Here is a 24688-nt window from a genome sequence, read left to right as displayed (position 1 = left end):
CTCAAATGAAAGAATCTAATGGGCATGTATAATTAAGAAAATATTGAATTATTTCAAGATATTGGAAAAAATTAAGGGAAAACTCCTATCCTGTTGAAGTTTGTTTTCAAAATCATTGTTTGTATCCCCACTTTGCTTTAGGTCGACAAGGCTTTGTATTAAAATGTCTTGGTAAGTGCAGCTTGAAAGGACAAAACATAAAGATGCGCCTCATTCTTATGAGAGCCATGCATCATTGATGAAGGAGCTAGACACTATTTCAGTGACCAGTAATGAAATTATAACTGGCAGTCCAGATGTTGAAAAATGGAGCACCTCTCTGATGAGGGAGCAGACGTCCTTGCTTTGAATCCTGCTGCCAAATAATAATAAAAAAGAAATGAAACCACAGTTATCTGCCAGGCCTCGGATGGCACAGACATTTCAAAGTCCAATGTCAAACATTTCTTTTATTAACTGTTGACTTGGTTGTGTTGTTGGCTGACAAGATGAGATATTGGTACAAGTCACAGTCTATTCAGACAATGAAAGTCTTAGTGTGATATAACAAGAAATCTACAATCTCTTGTAGAAGAAGCCATGCTCTACATGACTGAACTGCGCCTACTGTTATTCTGTCCTAATCCTATAGCAGCAGCGGTGCTCATAGTGGAATATATATATTCCGCTATGATCCTCTGAGTGCTCGACGGGGAATGTCGAGTACTTAGCATTCGGGTTTGGGTTGTGAGCGACACCTACTGCACTTGTCAGACTCACACTAATCTTGTGTGAGCTATTACACTTCAGGATTTTTCCACCATGTGCAACAGTTCACTGTCAAATAGTCAATCCCCAATGTTTCTGTGCAAGCTAAGCTGTGACAATCCCATTACCAATCCTGTCTCAGCTCCACGACATCCAGCAGGCTCTGTGTATATTCTGGAAACATACACTGCACTATTCAGTTTATGGCACCAGGGCAGCAATAGTTTTATTATATATTAGAAATGCAAAATAGTTTATATAAAACATATGTTTAAAAAAATAAGTCCTCCACTATATTATTGATAACCTTTGGTTAAAACCCCAAACTTTATTTGAGGATTTCTGTATTTAAAAATATGATGAACGCTTCATTACATATGTACACAGGTAGATTTATAGGCGACCAGGTAGGTTGTAACCTGTAGCGATGCTGGGATCCATCCCACTGAGCCTAATGGATTACCTGCAGATAAAGCAGCTTACAGAGTTGCGCAGGTTCGGTGACTTTAGACGCTGCCTGCTTCGATATCGGTCTCCGTCAGTGGAGCTGCAGTGTCCAACCTGCACTCAACTCACATCCCCCCCCACAAATCAAACACCGAGCGGATCATTGCCCATGGCTGACGTGTGGGGCCTGGCATACTGATTATGCCGTAACCAAGGGGATGTGAATGGGGAAGTGATCCTCCACTCTGCTCAGTGAATGAATCTGGGTGTGTGATCACGTTCTTGTTTTCTGAAAAACATACGAGCCCAGATGTTATCATTGTATCTGGCAGAAAATCAAAGATGCAGCACAGAATATGAAACATATATTTTATCCCCACATTGGTAACAAGTCAAACCATAAAATCACAAGGCCTAATTAGAATATCTCTTCAGCCGGTCTAATCAGCCTCTTTCCATGGGGGATACCCAGGTCATTATAACATCATAATTGTCTTTTATTTTTAGTGAGGCACATCTCCTTATACTTGGGTGCCGTATCAAAACCTGTTGTAGTGCATCAAGACGAAAGGGGCGACTTCTGTTATTAAAGAGCCATCAACCTGAAACTTGATATAAAAAACTGAAAAACACAACAAAGTCTTCCATATATTGTTGTGCATGATAGTTTAGCTATGTGTTCTCCATCCCTCTTCTTTCTCAGTGGCTGATGTGGAAGAGGAAGTGGAGGCTTCTTTTTGGAAACTGCCTTATCAGGAAGGGTAATTGATCCAATCCATTGGTCCGTGTGTCTGTGTGTATGTGTGTGATCTGATTAAATTGAAGAATGCTTAACCTCTTAAGCTTTGATTGTACAACCGACTCTCGACTCACCAGGGACCTTGATGTAATTTGCAGTCCGAGTACGTCACCGAGCTAGAGCGGTCAGCAGACGCTGAGCAAATAATAGATGGGTGTTCGTATGGCCTTGTTTTCACACTATGCCAGGAGGTCCGGCATTCGGTTAGTATTATCCAAGTAATGTGTGTTTCTTCTACACTTCATTCGTTCACACTGCATAATTCTGTTTCTCCAGTTGGGTATGTCAGATACTGATCCTGAGAAAGCCTGAGTCATGGTTACAGTTCTCAGAGCTCCACTCACACTCAGTTTAAATTGTCAGCTATAACAGGTTTGGAAACAGGAAAGTTGCATGTGAGATTGCTCAAGTTAAAAGAAGTTGTAGTGGCTCGAATGGGTTAGACCTGTAAGACAATTTCTTTTCCATTGTCTTGTGTTTCACCACATAGAGAATGTGAGGCAGTTTGTCAGACTCGCGGCCAAAACATCCAAAGAACTGAGGGTTGTCAGGTTAAAAAAAACACGATGAGAATGAGAAACGCAGACGTCTAAAGTCCATTCATCTGCTATATAGATTAAGGCTGATAGAATTAATTCATGGATCTTCATGGAAAAAAAATCTGGCAGATTTGATCTGATATATATGACAGATCAATAACATAACAGATTCAAATAACAAACAAATAACATCCAGATATAACAGAGAGGGGAATCCGATTGGCACCTGAAGTGCCCCTGTCAGTAGTCTTTTTCTTTTTTAGTAAACAAGTCACTTTCTAACATTACATACCATAAATATAAGCATTTGTTAAGGATTTCTATTTTCTAATCCTTTTAAAGTACGTAATGTGTCACAACAAGAAACTATTTTCTAATGATGTTAGACTTTGCTGAAAGCTATGAAGCTAACAGCAAACAAGGAATGACTTCTCCTTCTTACTGAATTAAGAATTGTGCGTGAATGTTAGAAACACATTAGTTGACCCCTATGTGTGAATCGTGGCCCCTTTATGGCCCCTGATATAGAAAAATCGTATCCACCACTGAAATCTATTGAATTGAAATGTGTTTTCACAAGGGGACTGCATGGGGCCTTGGTGGAGGTATGCACTCTACTGAGTACCATTCTTGTTACCCGTGGTATTTTACTCCCTGAAGTATCATGTCTTCAGTGGTTCACTGTCCCAGATCCAGAAATTTAGAGGCCATCATATGATTTAGTCCAGAAATACAGAGACCTGCATTAAAACCTCACAGACTTGGAACCGAATGTCTGAATTGAAATCAAGTGAAAATTTAGGTCCAACTGTAACAATAAGAAAGTCTTTGTTGTGAGTATTTTTAACTGCTCTGATATTTCTGATGAATGTGGGGATTGGTTTGCATGCATGGCCCACACACAGGACTATCGGGGCCTCGGACGAGAAAACTACCAACCATTGTGCCCACTCATCATGGCTGCTGAGGGAAGGCCTGGATCTGCACTTGAGAATACTTACACATGATGCATCTCAATCTGTGCACCCACACAGACGGTCGCAGTGTTTTGTCATCCCTCTGTCTCCGGTGCATTCCAAGCATGCAGATGCTGTCTTCCTTAATTTGTAAGTCATTTGTCAATTCTGTTATTGCAAAATCTGCCTCTTGTTTTTAAGCGAGCAACAAGTCGGACAAGGATGAATCACCTCTTGAGGCTGCAATCTGTCTCCTCACACGACACATCCCATCTGATAGCTGTCTGTGTCAATGGTCCCGTTGTTCTCGTGAACTGTGTGTAGAGAAAAGCTGAATCTGGCAGATGATACACTGTTCAGGTTCATGCTGGGAACTATAATAACTGTCTGGCCAAAAAACAGCCGGAGAAAAAGGCAAGTGTTTGTGTTTACAAGCTACGAATCACTGCTGCACTTCACAAACACAGCAGCTGTTGTAGTGTGCGTGTGTGTGCGTGTGTGTGTGTACTAGAATGGCAGCCAGTCATCTGTACTCTGTAGCCATGACAACTGAGTACTCAGTGATCTGTATTCAACTTCACTTAATGTTAAGTTTAACCAAAGCCTGGAAATACTTATTTCCAGGCTAAGGGTCAGTTTCTCGGATATTGTCGTGACATGAATTTGACAGTATCAAACTTAGATGCACATACTTATTTTAGACAGTGGAACAAAGCACTTACCCTCCATCTTTGCCTTCACATTAATGATGCTTCAGTTCAGTCTGTGGTTTTACATAAAGGGTTTTGAAAGAATTATTGCTAGATAATTTGATACTGGTATCTGGTGGTGAGTTTCTGCTACTTGCAAAGAGTGGCTCATGCATTATAAGTGTTGTTTTTCCCAGTGCATCATATCGGAGCTGGATTTCAGGTCAACAATAAAACATGAATCACACTGTAGAGCTCTTTAGTCTACACAGCAACCTTCAGCTATTTGCACGTGAGGACCCCATTGTGTCCTGTGAAAAGCAGATTGGGAATTTAGAAAATTTTGAGAAGCACTTAAGTGGTGGGGGTTTGTGGCCACGTAACACTTGTGGATCCCCACTCTTATTATTCCCTTAGAAGCTGTAGCTAAGAAACCAAATAAACAGCTAATCAGAGGGTTTTGTTGAAGCCACTGGGTCTTGATGAAAGTGTTCTCTCCCCTCCTGCACCTTTGTGTCTCTCACTCACATTGCAATTAAATTTGAATAATCAAGCTTTTACCAATCCTCAAATGTAACCATCTACTTAAGGCCTCAATGGATACATTTAAAATGGGCTTTTTCTTCTTCGTCCTCTTTTGGAAGCGCTTCCAGGATCACTGCGAGACATCTCCAGTTATTTGTGAAGTGATATCGTACACATCTTCCAAGTCTGAGAGTCTGTTCTAATTCCTGTGCATTTTTATGGGTCACCTGCAAATAAACCAGATCACTCAAAGTGGTACGACTGAGATTTTCAAAGTAAAAATTACAAACTTTGAAAAATGATGATGAATGGGCTAAAACCGCAAGATGAGATCTGTCTCTGTGTGTGGTTTATAGACCTTGCACTGCAACAAAAGTGTCTTTGTAACAAAAGAATAACACACATATCAGCTTAACAGACTCACAACCTCATTAAACACCCAGGAAACTGACTGCCAGTAGCCCAGTTAGTGTTTCTGACAGGAGACTGCACGTCCAACTGACGTCTTTATCTCACGTCCATTCACACTTTGACACTCACAGCACGAGCCTCCTTGTTGCCAGGCGTTGTGTGTGCTCCTGTTTTTGACAGTGTATACGTCAGGTAAGGTTGACACTGACACACACCTCCAGTCACATGGATTTAATCATGTTCAGTCCACAAATGTGACAGATATGAGGGAGTTATTTTGTACATGGTAACCAGCCTGATCTTACAGAGCGTTATATTCTCCTCTTTTGTGTTGTAGTCTATCATCAGTGAGATGTCAGAGTCAGTGTCAGCTCTTAGTCCATCGGAGGATATCCTGAGATTTCAGTCTGGACTTTGTCTGCAGTTTGCCTTTCCTACGTGCTCATAACAGCAACAAATCCTCCTTTATTTAGGTGAAGGGTGGTGCAGCAGAGAGATTTTGTTTAGAGTACATTGCCACTGGCATCGGCACACACAACAAACTCTCTTTACATCTTCATGGGTATCTTCTCCATGTATGGCACCGCTGTTTATCCTGAGATATTCAAATTATATTTGCTTGTTCTCTGCGAACTATATTTTACGGGGCCAGGCGGAGAAGGTCCACAGAAACTCCAGAGGCTCTCACTCAAACATTTGCGTTCACATATGCACCCTTTTCCAGAGAAACTGTGTGGAGGATCTCCAATTTGATCAATATTATAATTTGACCCCATTTGATGATTAACGTCTCTGAATCAATGGTTGAAATGTTGTTTTGATGACTTTTCCTAATTTATAGGGTAAACATAGTAATTCACATAATTATATGGCTTCAATGTCCTGTAGAAATGCTGTGACCCCAGGCTGATTCATAGGTGGCCCTGAGAGCTCAACAAACAGCAACTTAAGAAAACACATGCAAGTTGACAAAACACATGCAAGTTGACAAAACACAAGCAAAGTAAGAAAACATCTTCATCAATTTCACAACACAGCACAACACATTACAGAAACGCGCTGCAAATAGACAAACGCGCTGCAAATAGACAAACGCGCTGCAAATAGACAAACGCGCTGCAAATAGAGGAGAAAACACAACGGAAGTGTTTCCAGAGGACAGCTAAAAGGGATGGACACTGCTGCCACAGGAGACACAAAAACGTCTAATACACCATACAAATTCGGTTCCGCACAGGGGTCGGCAACCCGCGGCTCTGGAGCCGAATGCGGCACTTCAGCCCCTCTGCAGTGGCTGTACAGTACAGTGTTGTGCATATTTTTCGCGGACGCTGAAATTAACGAATCAGTTTTCATATTATTAACGTGAAAGTAACGATGAACGTGAGTGAACGTCACGGGTTGCCGACCCCTGTGCAGAAGCGAATTTGTATGGTGTATTGGACGTTTTTGTGTCTCCTGTGGCAGCAGTGTCCATCCCTTTTAGCTGTCCTCTGGAAACACTTCCGTTGTGTTTTCTCCTCTATTTGCAGCGCGTTTGTCTATTTGCAGCGCGTTTCTGTAATGTGTTGTGTTGTGTTGTGAAATTGATGAAGATGTTTTCTAACTTTGCTTGTGTTTTGTCAACTTGCATGTGTTTTCTTAAGTTGCTGTTCGTTGAGCTCTCAGGGCAACTGTAGTACGATCTGAATAAAACAAGAAGTATTGACATTTTACCCTCATTTGTTTTAATAGATTAGAATGATATCGAAGTCAAAATCACATGAAATGCTATATACTTTAAAATGTCACTCCCCCGTGCGTTAGGGCCCTAATCTGCCCAATCATATCTGCAGTGCAAGAACCACTGGTGAGAACTAAAAATAGCCCGCCGCTTCCAGAACTACACTTCCCAGAGAGCAGCGGGGCAGTATAAATAGCCACAAAGGGGCGTTCCACGGGTGACATGTGGAGGAGGTAAGAAGCGGATTGTTGCCGAGGACGCGCTGAGCTGTCAGAGATAACGCTGCTCAGCCCGCTGCTCGCACCTTGGCTCTCGCTAGCATGGACTTAACCGAGGATAGCGCCGCGGACCTGATCCTGTGCTGACCCGCTTCTCCCCCCCCCCCCCCCCCCGCCTCCGACGCCCTTCTGTTGTATCTGTGACAGGTAAACTCTTGCGTGTAGTTCCCCCCCCCCCCGCTCAGTGATGGTGTACCGTGGGGTTCATCTGAGCAGCGAGCATCCCTGTAAGCAAGGAAGTGGCCCACGCGCCCATCTATGCACGCGCCTATCTGTTGCTGTCGTTCTGCTGCAGCTCGTGCGATGCAAAACAAAGAGGGGAGAGAAAAAGAGAGAGAGAGAGTGAGGCGACTTTGATGTTCAGTTCAGCGCGAGACGAAATGTTTGCGTGCCATGTGGAATCTGCGAAAGGATTTAAAATATCCTTAAAGGTTGAATCAGTGTGTTTGTGAGTCGACACGAGGCTTCAGAGAACAACACAAAAAAAATACAAACTTTTCTATGTGTTGTTCGCATAAATGTATGTGTGTAAATATAACCCTCCAGCTAAACACCAACAACTGTTAGCCTGTATTCAATGAAACGTGTTGTTGTTCCTTTCCCCTTCGAACATGTGCCTTCGATGCTTCAATGCTGCCGTTCTGTGAGTTTGTCCACTATCTCGAGTAAATAGCTGGTTTAACTGGGAATAACACAGACGACTTAGCCTCTGAAAGTGGAGCTGGGTTCTGTCCCACAGGTTTATATCTTCTCTCTACCTGGGGAGACTGGGGACTGAAAAGCAGTATGTGCCGTCCCCTCTTCATACAGCTGACGGCACAATGTGTACAATATATTTGATAGTTTCCTTAGTTTCGTTTCAAAACAAACGTGGATTAGCTATAAAGTACTTAGTTAACTCCTCATTCAATTTCCTTATGGCTTTTGTATTGTTAAGTTCTACTCCTGGTCTCACAGTAGGTGGTGCTCTATGGATGGGCTAAAAGGAAATTGAGATGGTCGAAGCCCCAATCACCACAAAGTCCATCCCTAACCAAATCGATATCATTAACATAAACAGCGGTTGATCATGACGGCTACTGTTAACAATGTTCGCACGAGAAAAAAACAGCTGTTTACAACCTTTTAAAGACACAACCCGTGAAATGATGCACAACAACTTCAGTTAAAATGACTTGTACAGTTAAATCTTATCTGTGAATTGTCCCTAATCGTTTCAGATGATCCATAATGGTGCTATTTGTCACGATGCATTTAATGACCTGTGCTGTTCCTCTTTCGCAGGTGTCGTCCAAACTGAGCAAGCATGTCGGACAAGATGTCCAGTTTCCTCCATATTGGGGACATTTGTTCCCTGTATGCAGAGGGTTCCACCAGTGGATTTATTAGCACTTTAGGGTGAGTCTACTTTTCTTACCAGGGTTGTTGTGAGCTTTCCTCTATGACTGCTTTCCATCCTGAACTTGCTAACAGTTTCAGATGAGGCTGCTAGATGGATGGAGCCTCAGTCAGTGTTGTCCAAAAGCACATGATGCACAACTATAACACAGCACAGGCTACCAAATAAACACTTGTAACAGTTACGTGGTTGCTGCTTTAAGCCAAAGAGGTGGTTTTGTGAAAGGAGTAGTGTCACGTAGTGGATTGATATAATGCCTCTGTTTGCTTGGTTGCAGTTATTGTCAACATAATCATCGCCCATTTGTTTGTCCACTTTTTGTGATGAATAATAAGTCGCATGATATCAGTGAAACAGAGGAAACAAGGTCTCAGAAAAATTAAGTTGATTTAATCTAAACCTCTTTGGAAAACTTTGACTCCTATTGAGTTACGCAGAGATTCACCTGAGCAGATGAAGACCTCGCTAACTTAAACACTGAAAAACCAGGTATAAGTAAATATAAGAGGGTGCCTTTTATTGTGAATTTGGGCAACATAAATAAAAGTGACTTGATGTATTTTATTGTAAGAGAAGTATATTTAATACAGCTTGTAGCTGAATATATGAAGTTCCCTTTCCACTGCCTTACAAGCCTGGAGCCTGCCCACATATACTACCATTACTGACAATACCCCGATCATTACTCTTATCATTACAGCCCCTTTCAACTCTATCACACTTTTTCTTATGTATAAATAGTTTAAACATTGACACATTTTAGACACAAATGTTTTAAATATTGTTATTTTGTTGACGTGCTCTGTTACACGCTACATCTGTTGCACTTCTGTCTGTCCTTGGAGAGGGATCCCTCACATGTGGCTCTCTTTTGGGTTTCTGTGTTTTTTTCTCCTGTAATGCGTCTGGTGTTTTTGATGGTTGTTTTTCTGCCTCTTTAATCGAGGGTTAAGGGCAGAGAATGCTGCACCTCGTTAAGCTCTATGAGGCTAATTTTGATTTAGCAAAATATGGGCTGTACAAAAAACAATTTATTAGAAATCTTTAAACACAGGCCTGTACAGAGAACCAGATTCAACTTGATCGTCTATTCACAAAGATAATTACCCTTTAATATACTGGTAGGTCTTGGTCTGTGGTCAGCTACTCAATGTGAGGACTGATTGCAGGCAAACTTCCATGTCCCCCTAAGAGGAGCAGCGTTGTGAATCACTTTGAAAAACGGCGTCTGCTACATATTATGAATGGGAAGACGAAGGCTGTTTTATTTTAGAAGTGGTTGCTAGTCTGGCCTTAAATTACCCCTTGTCTCTTCCTGCTACATGCTAAGCACCATTCGTTTAAACACTTGACATCTCCCCCTCCTCCCTAATAGCGAGTTAAAAGTTAGTCTCATTATGTGCAAATTGAGCCAATTTGGATGCACTGTTTACGGTCACATAGAAAACAAAAGACCAGAGGAAGAAAATAAGGTGATCACTGATGTGAATGTCTTTTTCCAGAACATCTGACAGCATATCTCATATTAGATTACTGTACCCCAGCCTGTCTCTCCTTGGCTACCTCTCTATTTTCCACCCCATGGCGTTTGTTTTTTTCTCTACCAAGGTGGAAATAAGAACAGCATCTGTGTAGTCTCCTCTTCCTCCTCCTCCTCCTCTTCCCCTTTTTAAGTGCAGCAATCATCCTCCTCTTGCCGTGTCACTATTCAGTTTGCCACTTTCCAGAGGCCGTGCTGAGCTCTCCTCCTTCCCACCTCTCACAAACCATGCTTTCACAGTTTAGTCTTGTGCGTCACCCGCCATGGCAACAAAGCCTTTGAAGTCTGCCAGTGCCCGCATGACAGAGCTCATTTGTCAATTTTTACGATAATAAATCTACCAAATTACCCCCCCCCCCCCCCCCTCTCCATCACCACACACACACACACACACACACACACACACACACACACTAAAAACAGCTTAGCAGGCATAACTATAAATAGCATTACTCTATTAGGTGTTGCTATTGCTGTCAGCATACTGAATGTGACCCCTGAGAGATGCTGCAAGCACCTGGACCACTGCTGCGAGCTCAGAGAGACTGGCATCCGGCATCTTGATGCTCGGAGACTGGAAAACACACGTGAAGCCATCACCCAGAATGCACGGGGTGGCCTTTTTCTTGACCTTGGATAACGATCACTCTTATTGGAAGAGGGCCAACCAGTGCATCAGTTTGATCAAGGCTATGAGAACGAGAATCACACACCCTGTGTGATTCTCGTTCGTCTTCTTTTATCGAGACAGTGCTGCTGCGGTGCAGTGTGTACTGCATGAGCTATAAAAAGGTGCAAACTGACTGGACTGGCCTTAGCATCCTACTGAAGTATTCTATTTGTGCTGAGCTACTATCTCACAGTATTCCCAGGTGTTTCCCTGCAATTCCTGCATGTCTATGATTTTGCCAGTGTTTCACCAAAATAATGAGAGAAGAGAAGAATTGAAGAATAATGAGGTTACTTTCATCAGAAAAAACTGTGTTACAATCTGGAGTGCAAGTTATCACTAGTGGCCCAGTTCATACATCTTTTTTGTCATTCGTTTAATCAAAAGTTCATATCGATTTCCTTTCATAATGCTCTGTTATTTAAAGCAGTTTTAATTATTGCGCTATACATTTTTAAGCTTCAGACAAAGCTTTATGGGTCAGGAGCAGGTCGGCAACTAACTCGATGGTTCGTGGTTCAATCCATGGCTTCTCCAGTCCTGTTGCAATAGTGGACAAGAGACGGAACCCTGATTGCCCCGACGGCTGCTCCATCACAGTCTGAATGTGAATGTGCGACAGGAAAGCGCAGTAGTAGATCTGACTTGTAGTGTAAAGTGATTTGACGGCCAGAAATAGAAATCGCTACATAAATGTATACAATACGATACGTGAATATGTTTACATCTATGACTGACTAAGAAAAGGACGCAGTCCGTTCAGGCTGTATGATATTTTACACACTTTGAACTCCCCATGTCTCCACCTAATGTTTGCTGCCAATACAATCAACAGTGGCTTCATTCCATTGAATTGTTCCAGTAAGTCGGGCCAGTGAGTCTTCACAATAACAGCACCCTGGAGCTGACACATCTAAATGGATTGCAGCCATTCAACAATTCATTAGATCAAATTAGATTTTGGACAACTGTTCGATTTTGGGTGTACGAGCTGCAAGATAATACAAATTTGTGTGTTAATTTCTATTGACTAAATTATTACGCTCAATAGCATAAACGTTAGGCCTGTTGGTGATACCATGTTTTACTGTTTGTCTACGGATGGAAAATGTAATCTTTGAGTATGTGCATTGAGGTTTGGACTAGAGTACATTTAAGATGTCTGTGTTTGTGTAATTGACTCATGTTAATGTTGGCTGTGTCCTCAGGCTTGTGGATGACCGTTGTGTGGTACAACCCGACACAGGTGACCTCAACAACCCACCTAAGAAATTCAGAGGTAAGGACTCCATATCTCTTGTATCTTACTCAATGATACCTTGATGTTTTTACAAGTAAGGATTGATCATTGTTGCCTATCACATGCTCTTCTGGTTAAATTAAGATTACATTAAATAAAGGCTGTAGGAATATGGAAGACAGGATGACTCAGACACCTAATGCACATATTGATTCTATCACTATTTGATAAAAGTATCCAAACCAACCAAGTTTATGGAGGGACACGGAAGAGGCACTGGTTTGTGTCAGGCTTTTCAATATGCTGTTGAATGAGTATAACGTTGTTTAGTTTGCTTTTGGGGCTGCACATATTGTGTTTCTTGGTTTTTGCTCATGGCTTATACTGAGTCTCTGTTAAGTTGTTTGGACATAGTTTGTGGTGAAGCAGATATATGTAAATCTGTCCACTCTGTCCTCATGTTGGTTTCACACGCTGTTGGATCAGTCCCAGTACGCTCTCATTAACACCCTGAATGACAGGCAGAGAGGCAAATGGGCGGTAAAAATGTTATGGAGAATTTTGACGGCCCACCAACGTACTAACATGGCATGATATCTCCTGATTCTCCTGCATGGCCTCTTTAGAGAAGGTAATAAGATTTTACCCTTTTTAAAAATCCATATGTTATCAAAACTGCTTATCCTTTGAGTGTCGCAGGCAGCTTGAGCCCTGGATAGACATCGGGCATGAGGCGGGTTTCACCCTGGATAGGTAGCCAGCTTATTGCGGGGCCAACATATAGAGACAAACAACATTCAAACTTGCATTGACACTAACGTTTAATCTAGAGGGTCCAATCGACCTAACCCCAATCTGAATGTTTTCGGACTGGGGGAGGAAGCCGGTACCAAGAGAAAACCCCCCAAAGGCACAGGGAGAACATGAAAACTCCGGGACAGTTGCGACAGTGTTAACCACTGTGCCACCCTCTTTTTTAAAATGCAAACAAAAATCTATATGTGGCGGTAAATGTCACCTTAACGCGACACAACATAAATCAATGTCTGTTTAGTAACAGTCCCTTTGGGTGTGGTTGCATTCAGTTATGCTCACTTTGCCAAGGAAAGGTCTAAGAAAAGAGTTGGCCTCATTATACAACCAGCACTGGCCTGTTTGACTCCTAACAGGATGCAACCATACATTTGCAGTTTTTATGGCAAATTCAACCATGTCATGCTGGAGGTTCACAGAAACGGAAAGTCATCTTAGAAGGGGATATTATTAGTTGCCATTAAGTGGGCTTTCAAATTGCCTGCCATGTCCTCACAAATATATTTCTAGATGTCTTGGCACTTTTCCTGGTGAAGTCTTAAGTAAATTAATTAAGAGTGAAACGGCACAATTGCCCATCTCACTCCCAACAACGTTCTTCGTGTTCCTTCCAAATTGAGAATACTAACTGATGCTCTCTTGTGTCATCCTTCGGTAATACCACACTCACTGACTGTAGATGTCTGAATTTTTTATATCATGTCACTTTTCAGTCACTTCCCGAATCACATCTCTGTATCTTAATTCAGCGGCATGAAGCCATTCATGACTGAAGATGCATATAATGAGTAAAATGTTGTTATTATAGCAAGCCAGAAAAGAAATCGTAGTTTATTTATGTCAGTGGGATGTATATCCGCATCTGACTAGCTCTTGTCTTGAAAAACGGAAGTAAAAACTATATCAAGACACATGACACCAGGACAGCCTCAGTGAATCTTGACATAAAGATATTCCATTGTTTGGATTATGATGGTGGTGGAGAGCTAACAGATTAAACCTGGTGAAGGTCTAGTGACTGCTAATACTACATGATTCAGATCATTGTTAAACTCATGTTAAACTTTAGTCGCCCCTCGTGCCCTATGGATGGAGGCACTGCCTTTCTGACCCCTTCCATTAGGATCGAAACGTTTAAAAAAAGGTCACACAGGTCAAAATGATCCTTTCAAGGAAACATCTGCACTGACCCTTTGCTCTAAAGTGAACCCGAACCATGCAAAAATAGTCCCATTGTATAACCGGATCCTTTCACTGGGTTCATGTAGTTCTCATAGTGTGCGCCACATATGCACTTAATGTCAAGGATATGGTGACGAATGACTCATCTGACCATATAACGTTTTCCCCTCTTCTCTTTATATCTCTGAACTCTCAAACGTGCCTTCATCTCTATAATGAAGGGTTAATGAACTGCTGCCCTACTAGGGCTGTCAAAAGCTCTAATGCATCGATCAGTTTTCAATATCATAGTAGTTTTGAGGAATACTGAAGCAAATCTACAATCAACCTAAACTAGAAAAATCAACTGATCCACAACCTGTGGCTTTTTACAACCTGGTCTGGCCACTGCCTTTTTGTGTACATCCATACCTTGTAATCATTTATTAATTGAATAAATGTATTGCTTCAAAGAAAATACATTACATGAACAATAGTGCACAGCATTTTGGGACCTGTTTTCGTTTCTTTTCGGTATCAAAAGTGGTATTGTGTATATTTTTTTAAGTATAGGTAGTAGAATGTTAATGTTGGTATTTCAACTGACGGCCCTCATCATAACATCCCGCTCTGTGACTTCTTGGCAGTCTGATCATCGTTTCCAGTCACTCTTCATTTTTTCCTAGAGTTTCGCTCTAATGCACGAGCATCACTGTCGTCCAGCGTGAGCAGCAAACCACTCATTTCTAACCTTATTTACTGATGACTTTTCATCAGATCTATAATGAAACACGTACAGTAACTTACAGCTCCTATTGAAACACCAGCCAGATGAGCTCTGTGACATAGGCTCATCATCATCCTGATAAAATAAAAGCATTCACCTGCTCAGCACTTTCATCCACACCACAGAGCCTGACTGCATGTTAGTGGCTTAATCCTTCCAGTGCCCCTGTGTGGCATCATCCACTTTCATTTTGTTCCTCCACTTATTTATGGAGGTTTTCTATTTAGTTTGTCATCCCCCTGTATATGCCCTATACATTATATTCATTCAGTATAAGTTTGCATGAACAAGTGAACTGAACCCAAGATCGTAAAATCCTCATTACAAGTGTTTGTGAAACACAGCTTCTGTAACACGCAGCATGAAACAACAGGATGAGCTAGGGGGGGCAGTTCAACCACAGGGCAGAATATTCACACAGTCATTTGAACTAACATGCTTTTATCAAATTTATGAGGAGTTTTTGTTTCTGTTCCTGAATGACAGGATGGATGGTTTCTGTCAGGCACAGTGCCAGAAAGAGCATCAGGCCCATGACTGAAACCTGGTATTAAGTCCTAAGGGCTAATTACACAATCTAACCTGACAGCACAAGATTGATGTCACAGAGACAATGTCTTTTTGTTTTTTAAGCTCTATTGTCGCTTTGTTTCAGCTTCCTGTATCATTTTAAGTATTGAACAGGTTGTGACACGTATGTGTCTGATGTGCAGGGACATCGGATCCTTTGGTCTCAGGTTGTCCCAAAAACATTCTCTCCAAACTTCATCTAAAAAAGGAAATGAGAAATTTCTAGATTTTTTTTTTTACTGTTTTCTGTCCTATCTTCTATCTTAATTTGTAATGCATGTCATGATTCACTCATTTACGGTGTGTAGGTTCAGGTAACCATCAGCCAAGGTTTCAATACTGGGGTTGAAACAGTTACTGGTTTCACTGTTTACTGAGGTAAAACTCCTGATGGTTAGTAAGATGGCAAGTCTCCAAGACACAGGCGCAGCTAGCATCGGCAAATGTTTTGTGTTTTCGTTGGTCGACTTCGATGTCAGAGGGAACTGGACATTGGAAAATGCTGCTGTATTTGCCATTTTAAGCATTATCATGATAGTCTGACATTTCTTCTTTATCTGTTTTAATGTTGCAAATTTCATATGGTGCTATATTCTTTTTATTTTAATAATTATTTTATTTCAATTACATCTGAGCATTTTAAGCACATTTTGATAACACTGATGACCATGATCTTCCAGCTCTACACAATACATATTATGCCTTATCCTGTAGTAGGTCAAGGGGAGGATCGTAGTATTAATGGAATAAAAAAAGTTGTTTTGATTTTCTTTCGTCTCGAACATTGTTGGATGTCATCTGTCCTGAGTGATCCAATCACAGGTGGACAGCTCTCAGTACATGAATGGATGCACCTTGGTGTGGGACGCCTGGGTCACATTCTTATCACTGCGTGAATGCAAATTCTTACTGGGCCATATGCAGGGCTGCCTACTCAGCAGACCTCTTTGACCTGCTACACTTTCACAATGAACCAAATGTATTTTTACATTTCTCAGTGTCAAGATTATTTGTAACCAACGCCTCAAAATATCAGCACTGGCCACTACATATTGATTTTCAGTTACTTTTTCTCCGTTGAGTAAAAACAGTAAAGCTATATGTGCAGCACAATGATTGGCTTGGCCGCTCCTGGCTCTGATCTCTCCCTCCCTCTCTCCGTCTCTCTCGTCCTCTCACACAAACGCATACATACCGCATTGTAAACTCAAACTGGGTAAAAACAACATAATTTGGTCTGTGTGGACACAATCATACGTGTGTATTTGCATATTGAGCAGGGAAGTGAGACCCATTCACAAGTGGTCACAGGAGTCACATTCAGGACTTATTATAATGGCAGATGCTATTTATAGATCTGAAAAGGACCAATAAGTGAGTGAGTGCCCCGTTGACTTGATTTTGAAGTTCCAGTCATTATGCACTAGCTTTTTCAAAGCATAAAGATTTATCTTCAATGATCTTGGAGTGAGTTGAAGAGAAGGATTTTCTTTGTCCAGTTAACCTGGTAGTTAACCTGGAAGGGAAGGTGTAACATTGTGGAGCGGGGTGATTGAAAATAAACTATAAAAATCTTTCTTTTCCTTTTGAAGTAACTGAGTCATCAGATGTGTCAGATTACGTTTTATTCAAGGGTATAATTTTCATATCAACTCAGGACTGCTCACACAGCTATAATTGTAGTGTTCCCTGAAAATAGTAAGTTGAGTCTTATACACAAAGTAAACATGGCATGCTGATCTGAACGTGGAATTGTAAAAGGGAACCTAAGGGTACTCATGGATGACCTGATTAAACTTTGGTGGTTAAAGGTCACTGTGACATGTCAAACATATGTTTGTTCAGTGAATGTGATATCCCAGGAACACCCCGAGTTAGTTTATCACTATTTTACTTTGCTGGCTCACAGTAAAATATGTATTAATTGTTTTGCTTGATTGATGCATCAAGGTAGCCTGGATGCCAGACGAACTTAGCCCCGCCCACAACATTTTGGTCGGGCAGTTCGGTCTGGAGTCGCTCCATTGGGAAAAAATTATGGGGCGTGTTTCAACTGACCAGGAAGTAAAATTCCTCTTCGCTCAATTGGATAGACCTACAACCAATCAGAGCAACGTAGTATGTGACGTATGCTAAGCAACGCATTGTGAGTTATTTACTAACCCGGGTTCACACCGGACGCTTCAGCGCAGCGCCAAGCCTTAAATAACAGCTGGCTCCCATCCACTCCCATGTTAAAACTTTGTGCCGGTCACACCGGAGGCTGAAGCACCGCGAGGCAGCCTTGGCGCAGCGCGGTGCTTCAGCCTCCGGTGTGACCGGCACAAAGCCGTGCAGCGATCTACTGGATCAACGGGTGATATTATTAGCGCTGCCCGGCGGTTCAGCGTCGCTTCAGCGTCCGTTGTGAACAGCCAAGCGCCGGGGCGATAGGGATTAGCGCGGTGCTTTGGCGTCGCCTCCACGTTCTGTGTTCCTCTTTCAAAATGAATGCGCTGTCGATGTCTTCTAAAACAGACTCAATGGCAGCATCTACACATCTCAGCTCGCCAGCGGCAGGCATGTTTGTTGAAAACGAATTCAACCCGAGGGCACTGTGCTGACGTGGTTGATTACGTTACCGTTGATCATCTGTCAATCATCGTATAAAGCCCGCCCTGACAATCTGATTGACATAATTTTTTCCCAATGGAGCGACTCCAGACCGAACTGCCCGACCAAATTGTTGTGGGCGGGGCTAAGTTCGTCTGGCATCCAGGCTAGCATCAAGGTTCAATTGCAAACTTGCTGCTATGTGATACGCTCTACCAGCTGTGCAATCATTGCCCTTTGTGCCACTTACTGTTTAAACTTAATTTAACCTCTGACTTCCTTCAGATTTAAATCCACTTTTTGAGGGTGACCAGGCCAAAGTAGCAATAATAATATTATTAGATATAGATAATACAAACTCAGAATCCATATTTCATAGATTTAAAGAGGCCGCTGTCTGTTCAGGTGACGATGCCGAGAAATTACTTCATTTGTTTCTAACTGAGCTATTCAAATTCTATTCAAAGCTGTGCTTCACATCACAGAGCGGCAGTAACTGAACTAAATGTGCTGCACCATTCCCTTATTTAAATGAAGACTTTTTCTGACAGACATAATGTCCAGATTACATAGTTGCACATTTAGAATTCTGCAATTGACTTGAAGTGTTTTTTTAATTATTTTAAATTTAAAGGTATCAGGAAAGTTTATTCAACCACAGGCTGCAGTGTCTCCTCTTATTGAGGCCAGCATAGGCAAAGTGTACCCAGAGTAAATCCTAACATCCCCACTGAGTATTAATAGCACACTTAAGCTATTTAAAAAGTCTGTATTGTACTGTTCTGTAGCTACTCACGTCAAACCCTGCTTCTTCCACTCCGATCTGAGCGGCTGATAAATAGTGTCATAACTGTCATGACACTTTACAGGAGTATAGTTGGGATCAAAATAAAGGCAGAGTTTAAATAAATACAGATAGTATCAGAAGAAAAAGCGGCCAAAAGTGACACTACAGCTATAAATCTACTGTCACAGGATAAACACCTGATGTACTGTCTTGTTTTTCAATTTAAACTGGGCCAATGTCAGAGCAGACCAAGACTCTACACACAGGCACAGTTTGAGTCGTTTTTTAGTATATATAGCATAAAGAATACGGGACAATATATCCAATATTGTCGGTGGTTTGATATGTCCTTGAGCAAGATACTGAGCCCAAATTGCTCCTGTTGGCTGGGCCTCTAATGAGTAAATGATATGTGATAGAGAAAGCGCTGCATATAGAAGCGCTACATGAATGTGTGTGAATTTGACTGTAAATAAGATGAGAAAGCCGATTTATAAATTGGTCAATGAAAAAAACAAAATCTATTATAATTATTCAAACATTAGGAATGTTGTGTTCACATAAAATCATATACAAATTTCAAATTATTTGATTTTAGTTTTTTTTTTATCTTGATGAATTGGCTGTGGCTTAAAAAAATTCCATGTGGTGCGTTTTTTTTTACAATTTCTTGGTATTATTGGTCACATCACATGATGAGTGGTCGCTCCAAGTGATATGAATCTTTTAAAAAGATCAGTAAACCATAAATTCAATAAAAAAAATTACTTAAACCAGATTTTATATAAAGTTCATAGAATTATGAACACAAACATTTCATAAACTTTTTTTTTTTAAAAAAAAATCTCATCAAGAACATTTAAGTACAGCACACATATCATTCAACTTGATATGTGAAAGTGGGGCTTGTTGTATTTGCATCTTCTGGCTGCTCTTGTGCTTCATCTTCATCCACCAGAACTGGTGGAATGTTCTCCATAGATGGCGGCGTAAGGTCTAACACAGAGTTTACCATATTTTTACTTTCTCTGTAAGCTCTGGATGCAGCCCTCAATTTCTCTCTGTTTCTTCTTCTCTCTCTCTGTCAACTCACTTGACTTGGCATATGGAATCTCCCCGTGCAGTTTATTTCTCTCGTAGCTGAAAAAGATATGTAATATCATGCCATAAATCAGCTAGTTATTTTGGACTAAGGATAGAGGAACATTTTAATGCAAATATGCATTACATCCAGTAATGAAAAACACATAAGAGCAATATTTACTTCATGTTGCTTTAGTTGTAGTTTTCATTTAAAAAATGTTTTAAATGACATTTCTCTTCTCTGACCAAGGTTCCACGCTCTTGCTACAGGGTCAGAATTAACCCGCTGCATATGGCGAGCGTTTTTTTATTTTGCTTGGAAGTGGCACGAGGTAAAATAAATGTAAACAGTTATAAATAAATAAACACATTAATAAATAATAAATAACTAATAACCAAGAGGAAATTACATGTTACATTTTTGGGGTGGTAATTAATCATGATATTGTACAAAAATGTAACAAACTGTTGTTCCTGAAATATTGGAAAAAAATACTCTCATCGCATAGAAATATTTCATTATAATATAAGTACTTGATGTATAAACATCATTAATTGATTATAAAAAAGCCCCAAAACTCTCAATCTAGGACATCTATCTATCATGTAAAACACTCTGCAGTGGTCGCACCACATTTGGTCGCACCACATGATATTTTCTAGTTCAGTCCAAATTTACAGCCACAGAATTGGCCACCTAAAGAAAACAAACTAGGTCAGCACAAAAGGTCACTATGAAATTTAAAATCAAAATATATATATTTCTAGAAATAACTAAAAATTCATAGTTTTTTTGAGGTCATACCACATGATAGCCAAATGTGGAAACTACATACCAGCTTCTTTTTTTTTTTTTACTTGAGAGAGAGTTTACAAACCTGTTTCTGCTTCCATGGGTCCTTGGCAAAAAGATTTGATGCTTTATATTTGACACTCTAAAAAACAGAAACATTGAAATAACTAATGGTTTTTGGAAATTTAAAGTGTGTACATATACGGGAGAGGTTCTACATGTATGGTATTTCTTTCTGTATTTAAACCTTTTTTTAACAGAAGAAAATCCAGTCGGACAGAAAATATAGGCGTTGCGTCAATGACCCACATACAGACCATTTACAATATGATGCAAACATTTGACACTTAAATTTGGACACATGGATAAAATGAAGGACAGTTACTATAATGTACTTCAACCAGTCACAGCCTTTATTACCACTTTCTCTGTTAACAATTGAAATGTGCTTCAGACAAAGCTTTATGTTGTCACTGCAGCATCAAGTTGTTAGCAATGGCTTTATAGTATTTTCCCGGATGGATCAAGTAGCTTTGTCCCTCTCTGTGTTCTTGATAAATATGTTGACCCATAAAATCTGTGTTTTCATTAAAACACTATGAACATTTATGCTTTGTGATATATATATATATATATATATATATAAAAAAAAATATATATATAGATATATATACATTACATGCGTTCCCCCCTCGTTTGTCATCCATCGGACGTTGTTTTGTTCCTCATTTATTCTTCTCTCTCCTGCCTAACCCCATTTGCTCAGACAGATGTTCTCCCAGTGCCCCATTTTCCAAATTGGTCCATGTCCTCCTTCTCCCACTGTGCCCCTTGAGGTCTAATCTCTGTGCTCTTGTGTTGGAGGCATGTTCAACAGAGGATGTTGCCAGGGTGCTTATTTTTTACCCTGGCTCCTCAGCTTCCCTGCTCCAGTTAACATATAGCAGTACCATATGTGTGTGTAACTACTGATCAAATTATGGAAACCTTTTATTATATTCATATCCAGATTTCTTAAATTACACTGATTCTCAGAGCTACAATGTTGAACTACACACAGAAGATGGACTATATGTGCACAGTTCAGTCATTCTGGTGGATGTCATTAGTATAGTATTTTATTGCTGGACAGCTGAGAAAGAAAACTGTGAAGACTAAAATAACAGTTTGTTAAGATGTGCATGTGTGAGATTAGGTGTGAGGATTTAGTTGTAGTGAGATGGTTTTGTGGAGACGCCAATCTTCAAAGATGTTTTTCTAAATATTTCATCCCTCCATTATCTACATCACTTATTCTCTTGAGGGTCGCAGGTCGAGCTGAGACAGAGACAACCATTTCCACTCATATTCACACCTACAGTCAATTTAGAGTCTCCAGTCAACCTAACCCTAATCCGTGGGAGGGAGCTGGAATCCCCAGAGACATGTAAAACTCCACACAGAGAACTGCTCTACCATGCTGCCCCAAATATTATATTATCTCCAATTATTTCATATAAGCCACCTTTTTTTTTCTTTTCTCAATGACATTGAATAATTGGTTTGAATGCAGCTTTGCTAAATTTGCTAGCAGTAAAACGCCTCAAACGGATTCATTGACAGAAACACAAATGAAGGTGCAAAGCAATATTTGAATTAGATCCTTATATTCCCTCTGTTATATTGAACAGGTTGATGGAGGATGAGGTTATTCAAATATTAGGATGTATATTGCAATACATGAATATTCCCCTTACTTGGCTGTGGTCTTTTCAGCTGCACCAGGCAGTTATCATATGTAAGCGTTATTATTATATGTTGAGTGTTGACTTTTCGCTTTTCTTGTCTCCTTTCTGCAGACTGCCTTTTCAAACTGTGTCCTATGAACAGATACTCGGCACAGAAACAGTTCTGGAAGGCGGCAAAACCTGGAGGCAACAGCACCACTGACACACTCCTCCTGACCAAGCTCCATGTGAGACTAACATCATTCTTACCAAAATATTCAATACTCTAGTGCTGTGTTGAGAATCTGTCAACTAAAGTCTGATTCAGAATCAGATTTGTTTGCCCAGTATGTATACACACACAACAAATTTGGATCTGCTTTTACATTAGAAAAACAACAAAATTTACAAATAAGTTTATGAATTGTAAGAAATGCTTAAATGTGAAAAGAAAGTAGGAGAATATGCGGTGTATTGGAAATACTAATGACCAAAACCATAAAAGTAAACACCATGTCACAAGTCAATTGGTTGTGTTTGTAAACAGTATAAGTGGTTGAAAGAAGCAGTAAATTCAGTAATGCATACTCTGCTGTATAGATATAGAGGATGGATATGTGTGATTGAAGGAATGCTGTGGAAAGACTACATTGCTGTGTGTGTTTTTATTGAGTATTTCTGTATCCTGCTGTCGTGTTAGCACGCTGCTGACCTGGAGAAGAAGCAGAATGAGTCTGAAAACCGCAAACTGCTGGGAAGCATCATCCAGTATGGAAATGTCATTCAGGTGCGTTCAGGAACCCATGAGATAAGTGCTTTTTTACAGAACTGGTGCAACATTTAACCCCATGTATATGACACTGTGTGCTTGATAGTCTGTTTTAAATAACTGCTGAAGCACAAAGGCCCACTGTGAGCTCCCCTGTTGCAAAGTCTTATCTTCTGTTTTGCTCATTGCTCAGGAATGGTTAGCACACAGGTCAACTGTAGCATTCCTGCAGTTTGATGGGAACAAGGAAGATACACACATACCTTGTAGAATAGTTGCAAAGGACTCACCTTCGATTAATATACTGCATGAAATAAATTGAAACATGCATTTTATCTCTCCAAATGTAGTAACATCTTGTAGTAGCTTTATCCAGTATAACATCAGTAACATCGCATTTTAAGATGTAGGATTAAATTGAGCAATTAGTTTGGTCATCTGTGGGCCTGTAGGCCTTATATAGTATGATTACAGGCACATTTATATATACATGCATCATTTTTATTGAATCGTTGAAGCTACAGCAGAGGTCATTAAAAGCACTTTTGGATAGATCTCAAGTACTTAAGTCATTTAGAGGAGAGATAAACATATCAAAAAGATGTATATTATCACTTCAGAGTTCCCTCTGGCTCTGCTGGACTAGTCTGTGACATATTTCCTTCTTTTCTCGTTTGTTCCAGCCTCTGCAACTCTTTCCTCTGTCTGCATTGTGTCACTGTTGATAGATATGTGGAATTTTCTTCTGTTGCCAACAGTTGCTGCACTTGAAAAGCAATAAATACTTGACGGTGAACAAGCGCCTACCCGCTCTGCTGGAGAAGAACGCCATGAGAGTGACTCTGGACTCGGCGGGAAACGAGGGATCCTGGTTCTACATCCAGCCCTTCTACAAGCTCCGATCCCTGGGAGACAGTGTGGGTAGAGCGGGGTGTGGGATTCCACTTAAGTGTGCACAGCAGGAGAAATTAAGGATGTTCTTTTAGACAGGGTTTGAAAACAGGGGTCACATGCTGGTACATAGCTTGGTGTTGGAAGACAAGGGGGAGCAAGACTTGCATTTCCAGATGCTTGAGTGTGGTCGGTATGTGGAATTACCTTCCTAACAAGGCAAGAGAATGTGAAACAGCAGCTCCGTATTGTTTGTTAAACGCCAACAACATCTTATTATCACCACTGTTCCTTTGCAGGCTGCTGGATCAGTTGCACAAATAATGTTTGGTATAGAAGGCATTTAGATGAAGACCATATTTTTTAAAGAAAAGTGTCATCAGATGCTTGCACTGATATTTTACAAGATCCATCCATCAGTTATCTAACCCCTAATCCTTTGAGGGTCCTGGGGGAGCTGGAGCCAATCCCAGCTGACACTGTGTGAAAGGCATGGTACACTGTGGACAGGTCACCACTTTATCCCAGGACCAACATCTCAACAACACATCTCACATTTTGATTCTCTTGAGATTCTTGCCTCAATACGATGGATATCTGGCCAAATTCATATTAAATCTCCACCAACCCAGTTGTGAGAGCATCACAAATAAATGATTGATAATTATTTTAATATTTTACAGATTCACGCTGCTCAGGCTTCCTTGTATCTATGTTGTATAAGGGATGCTCAGGGTCATTGTAACACTTATAGGGTTCAGTCTGTTCCAGTT

At 40.7% G+C, this 24688-nt stretch overlaps 1 protein-coding gene and 1 long non-coding RNA gene across 5 annotated transcripts in view; one reads left to right on the top strand and one right to left on the bottom strand.

Moving 5' to 3' along the window:
* Positions 1 to 3441: 3441 nt before the first annotated feature.
* The window catches only part of itpr1b (inositol 1,4,5-trisphosphate receptor, type 1b), an 89566-nt gene continuing 68319 nt past the window's right edge, over positions 3442 to 24688 (top strand). For 3 of the 4 annotated variants that reach the window (XM_053440416.1, XM_053440400.1, XM_053440425.1), the window contains exons 1-6: positions 7120 to 7261; positions 8399 to 8512; positions 11932 to 12002; positions 22388 to 22503; positions 22956 to 23042; positions 23783 to 23941. In XM_053440416.1, coding sequence (XP_053296391.1) covers positions 8421 to 8512; positions 11932 to 12002; positions 22388 to 22503; positions 22956 to 23042; positions 23783 to 23941 — 525 coding nt within the window. In that variant the 5' untranslated portion in view covers positions 7120 to 7261; positions 8399 to 8420. Of the gene's footprint in view, positions 3639 to 7119; positions 7262 to 8398; positions 8513 to 11931; positions 12003 to 22387; positions 22504 to 22955; positions 23043 to 23782; positions 23942 to 24688 lie in introns of those variants that run through there. The other variant, XM_053440409.1, reaches the window with a different exon arrangement.
* Positions 19607 to 24044, bottom strand: LOC128456325 (uncharacterized). Its single transcript, XR_008341823.1, has 3 exons — positions 23832 to 24044; positions 20635 to 20691; positions 19607 to 19813 (listed from the first exon to the last, which is right to left on the bottom strand). It is a non-coding gene; the product is annotated as an uncharacterized LOC128456325 (long non-coding RNA).

Source organism: Pleuronectes platessa, chromosome 2 (genome assembly GCF_947347685.1).
Source record: "Pleuronectes platessa chromosome 2, fPlePla1.1, whole genome shotgun sequence".
Taxonomy (NCBI): domain Eukaryota; kingdom Metazoa; phylum Chordata; class Actinopteri; order Pleuronectiformes; family Pleuronectidae; genus Pleuronectes; species Pleuronectes platessa.
This window is presented reverse-complemented; position numbering and strand designations above follow the sequence as displayed.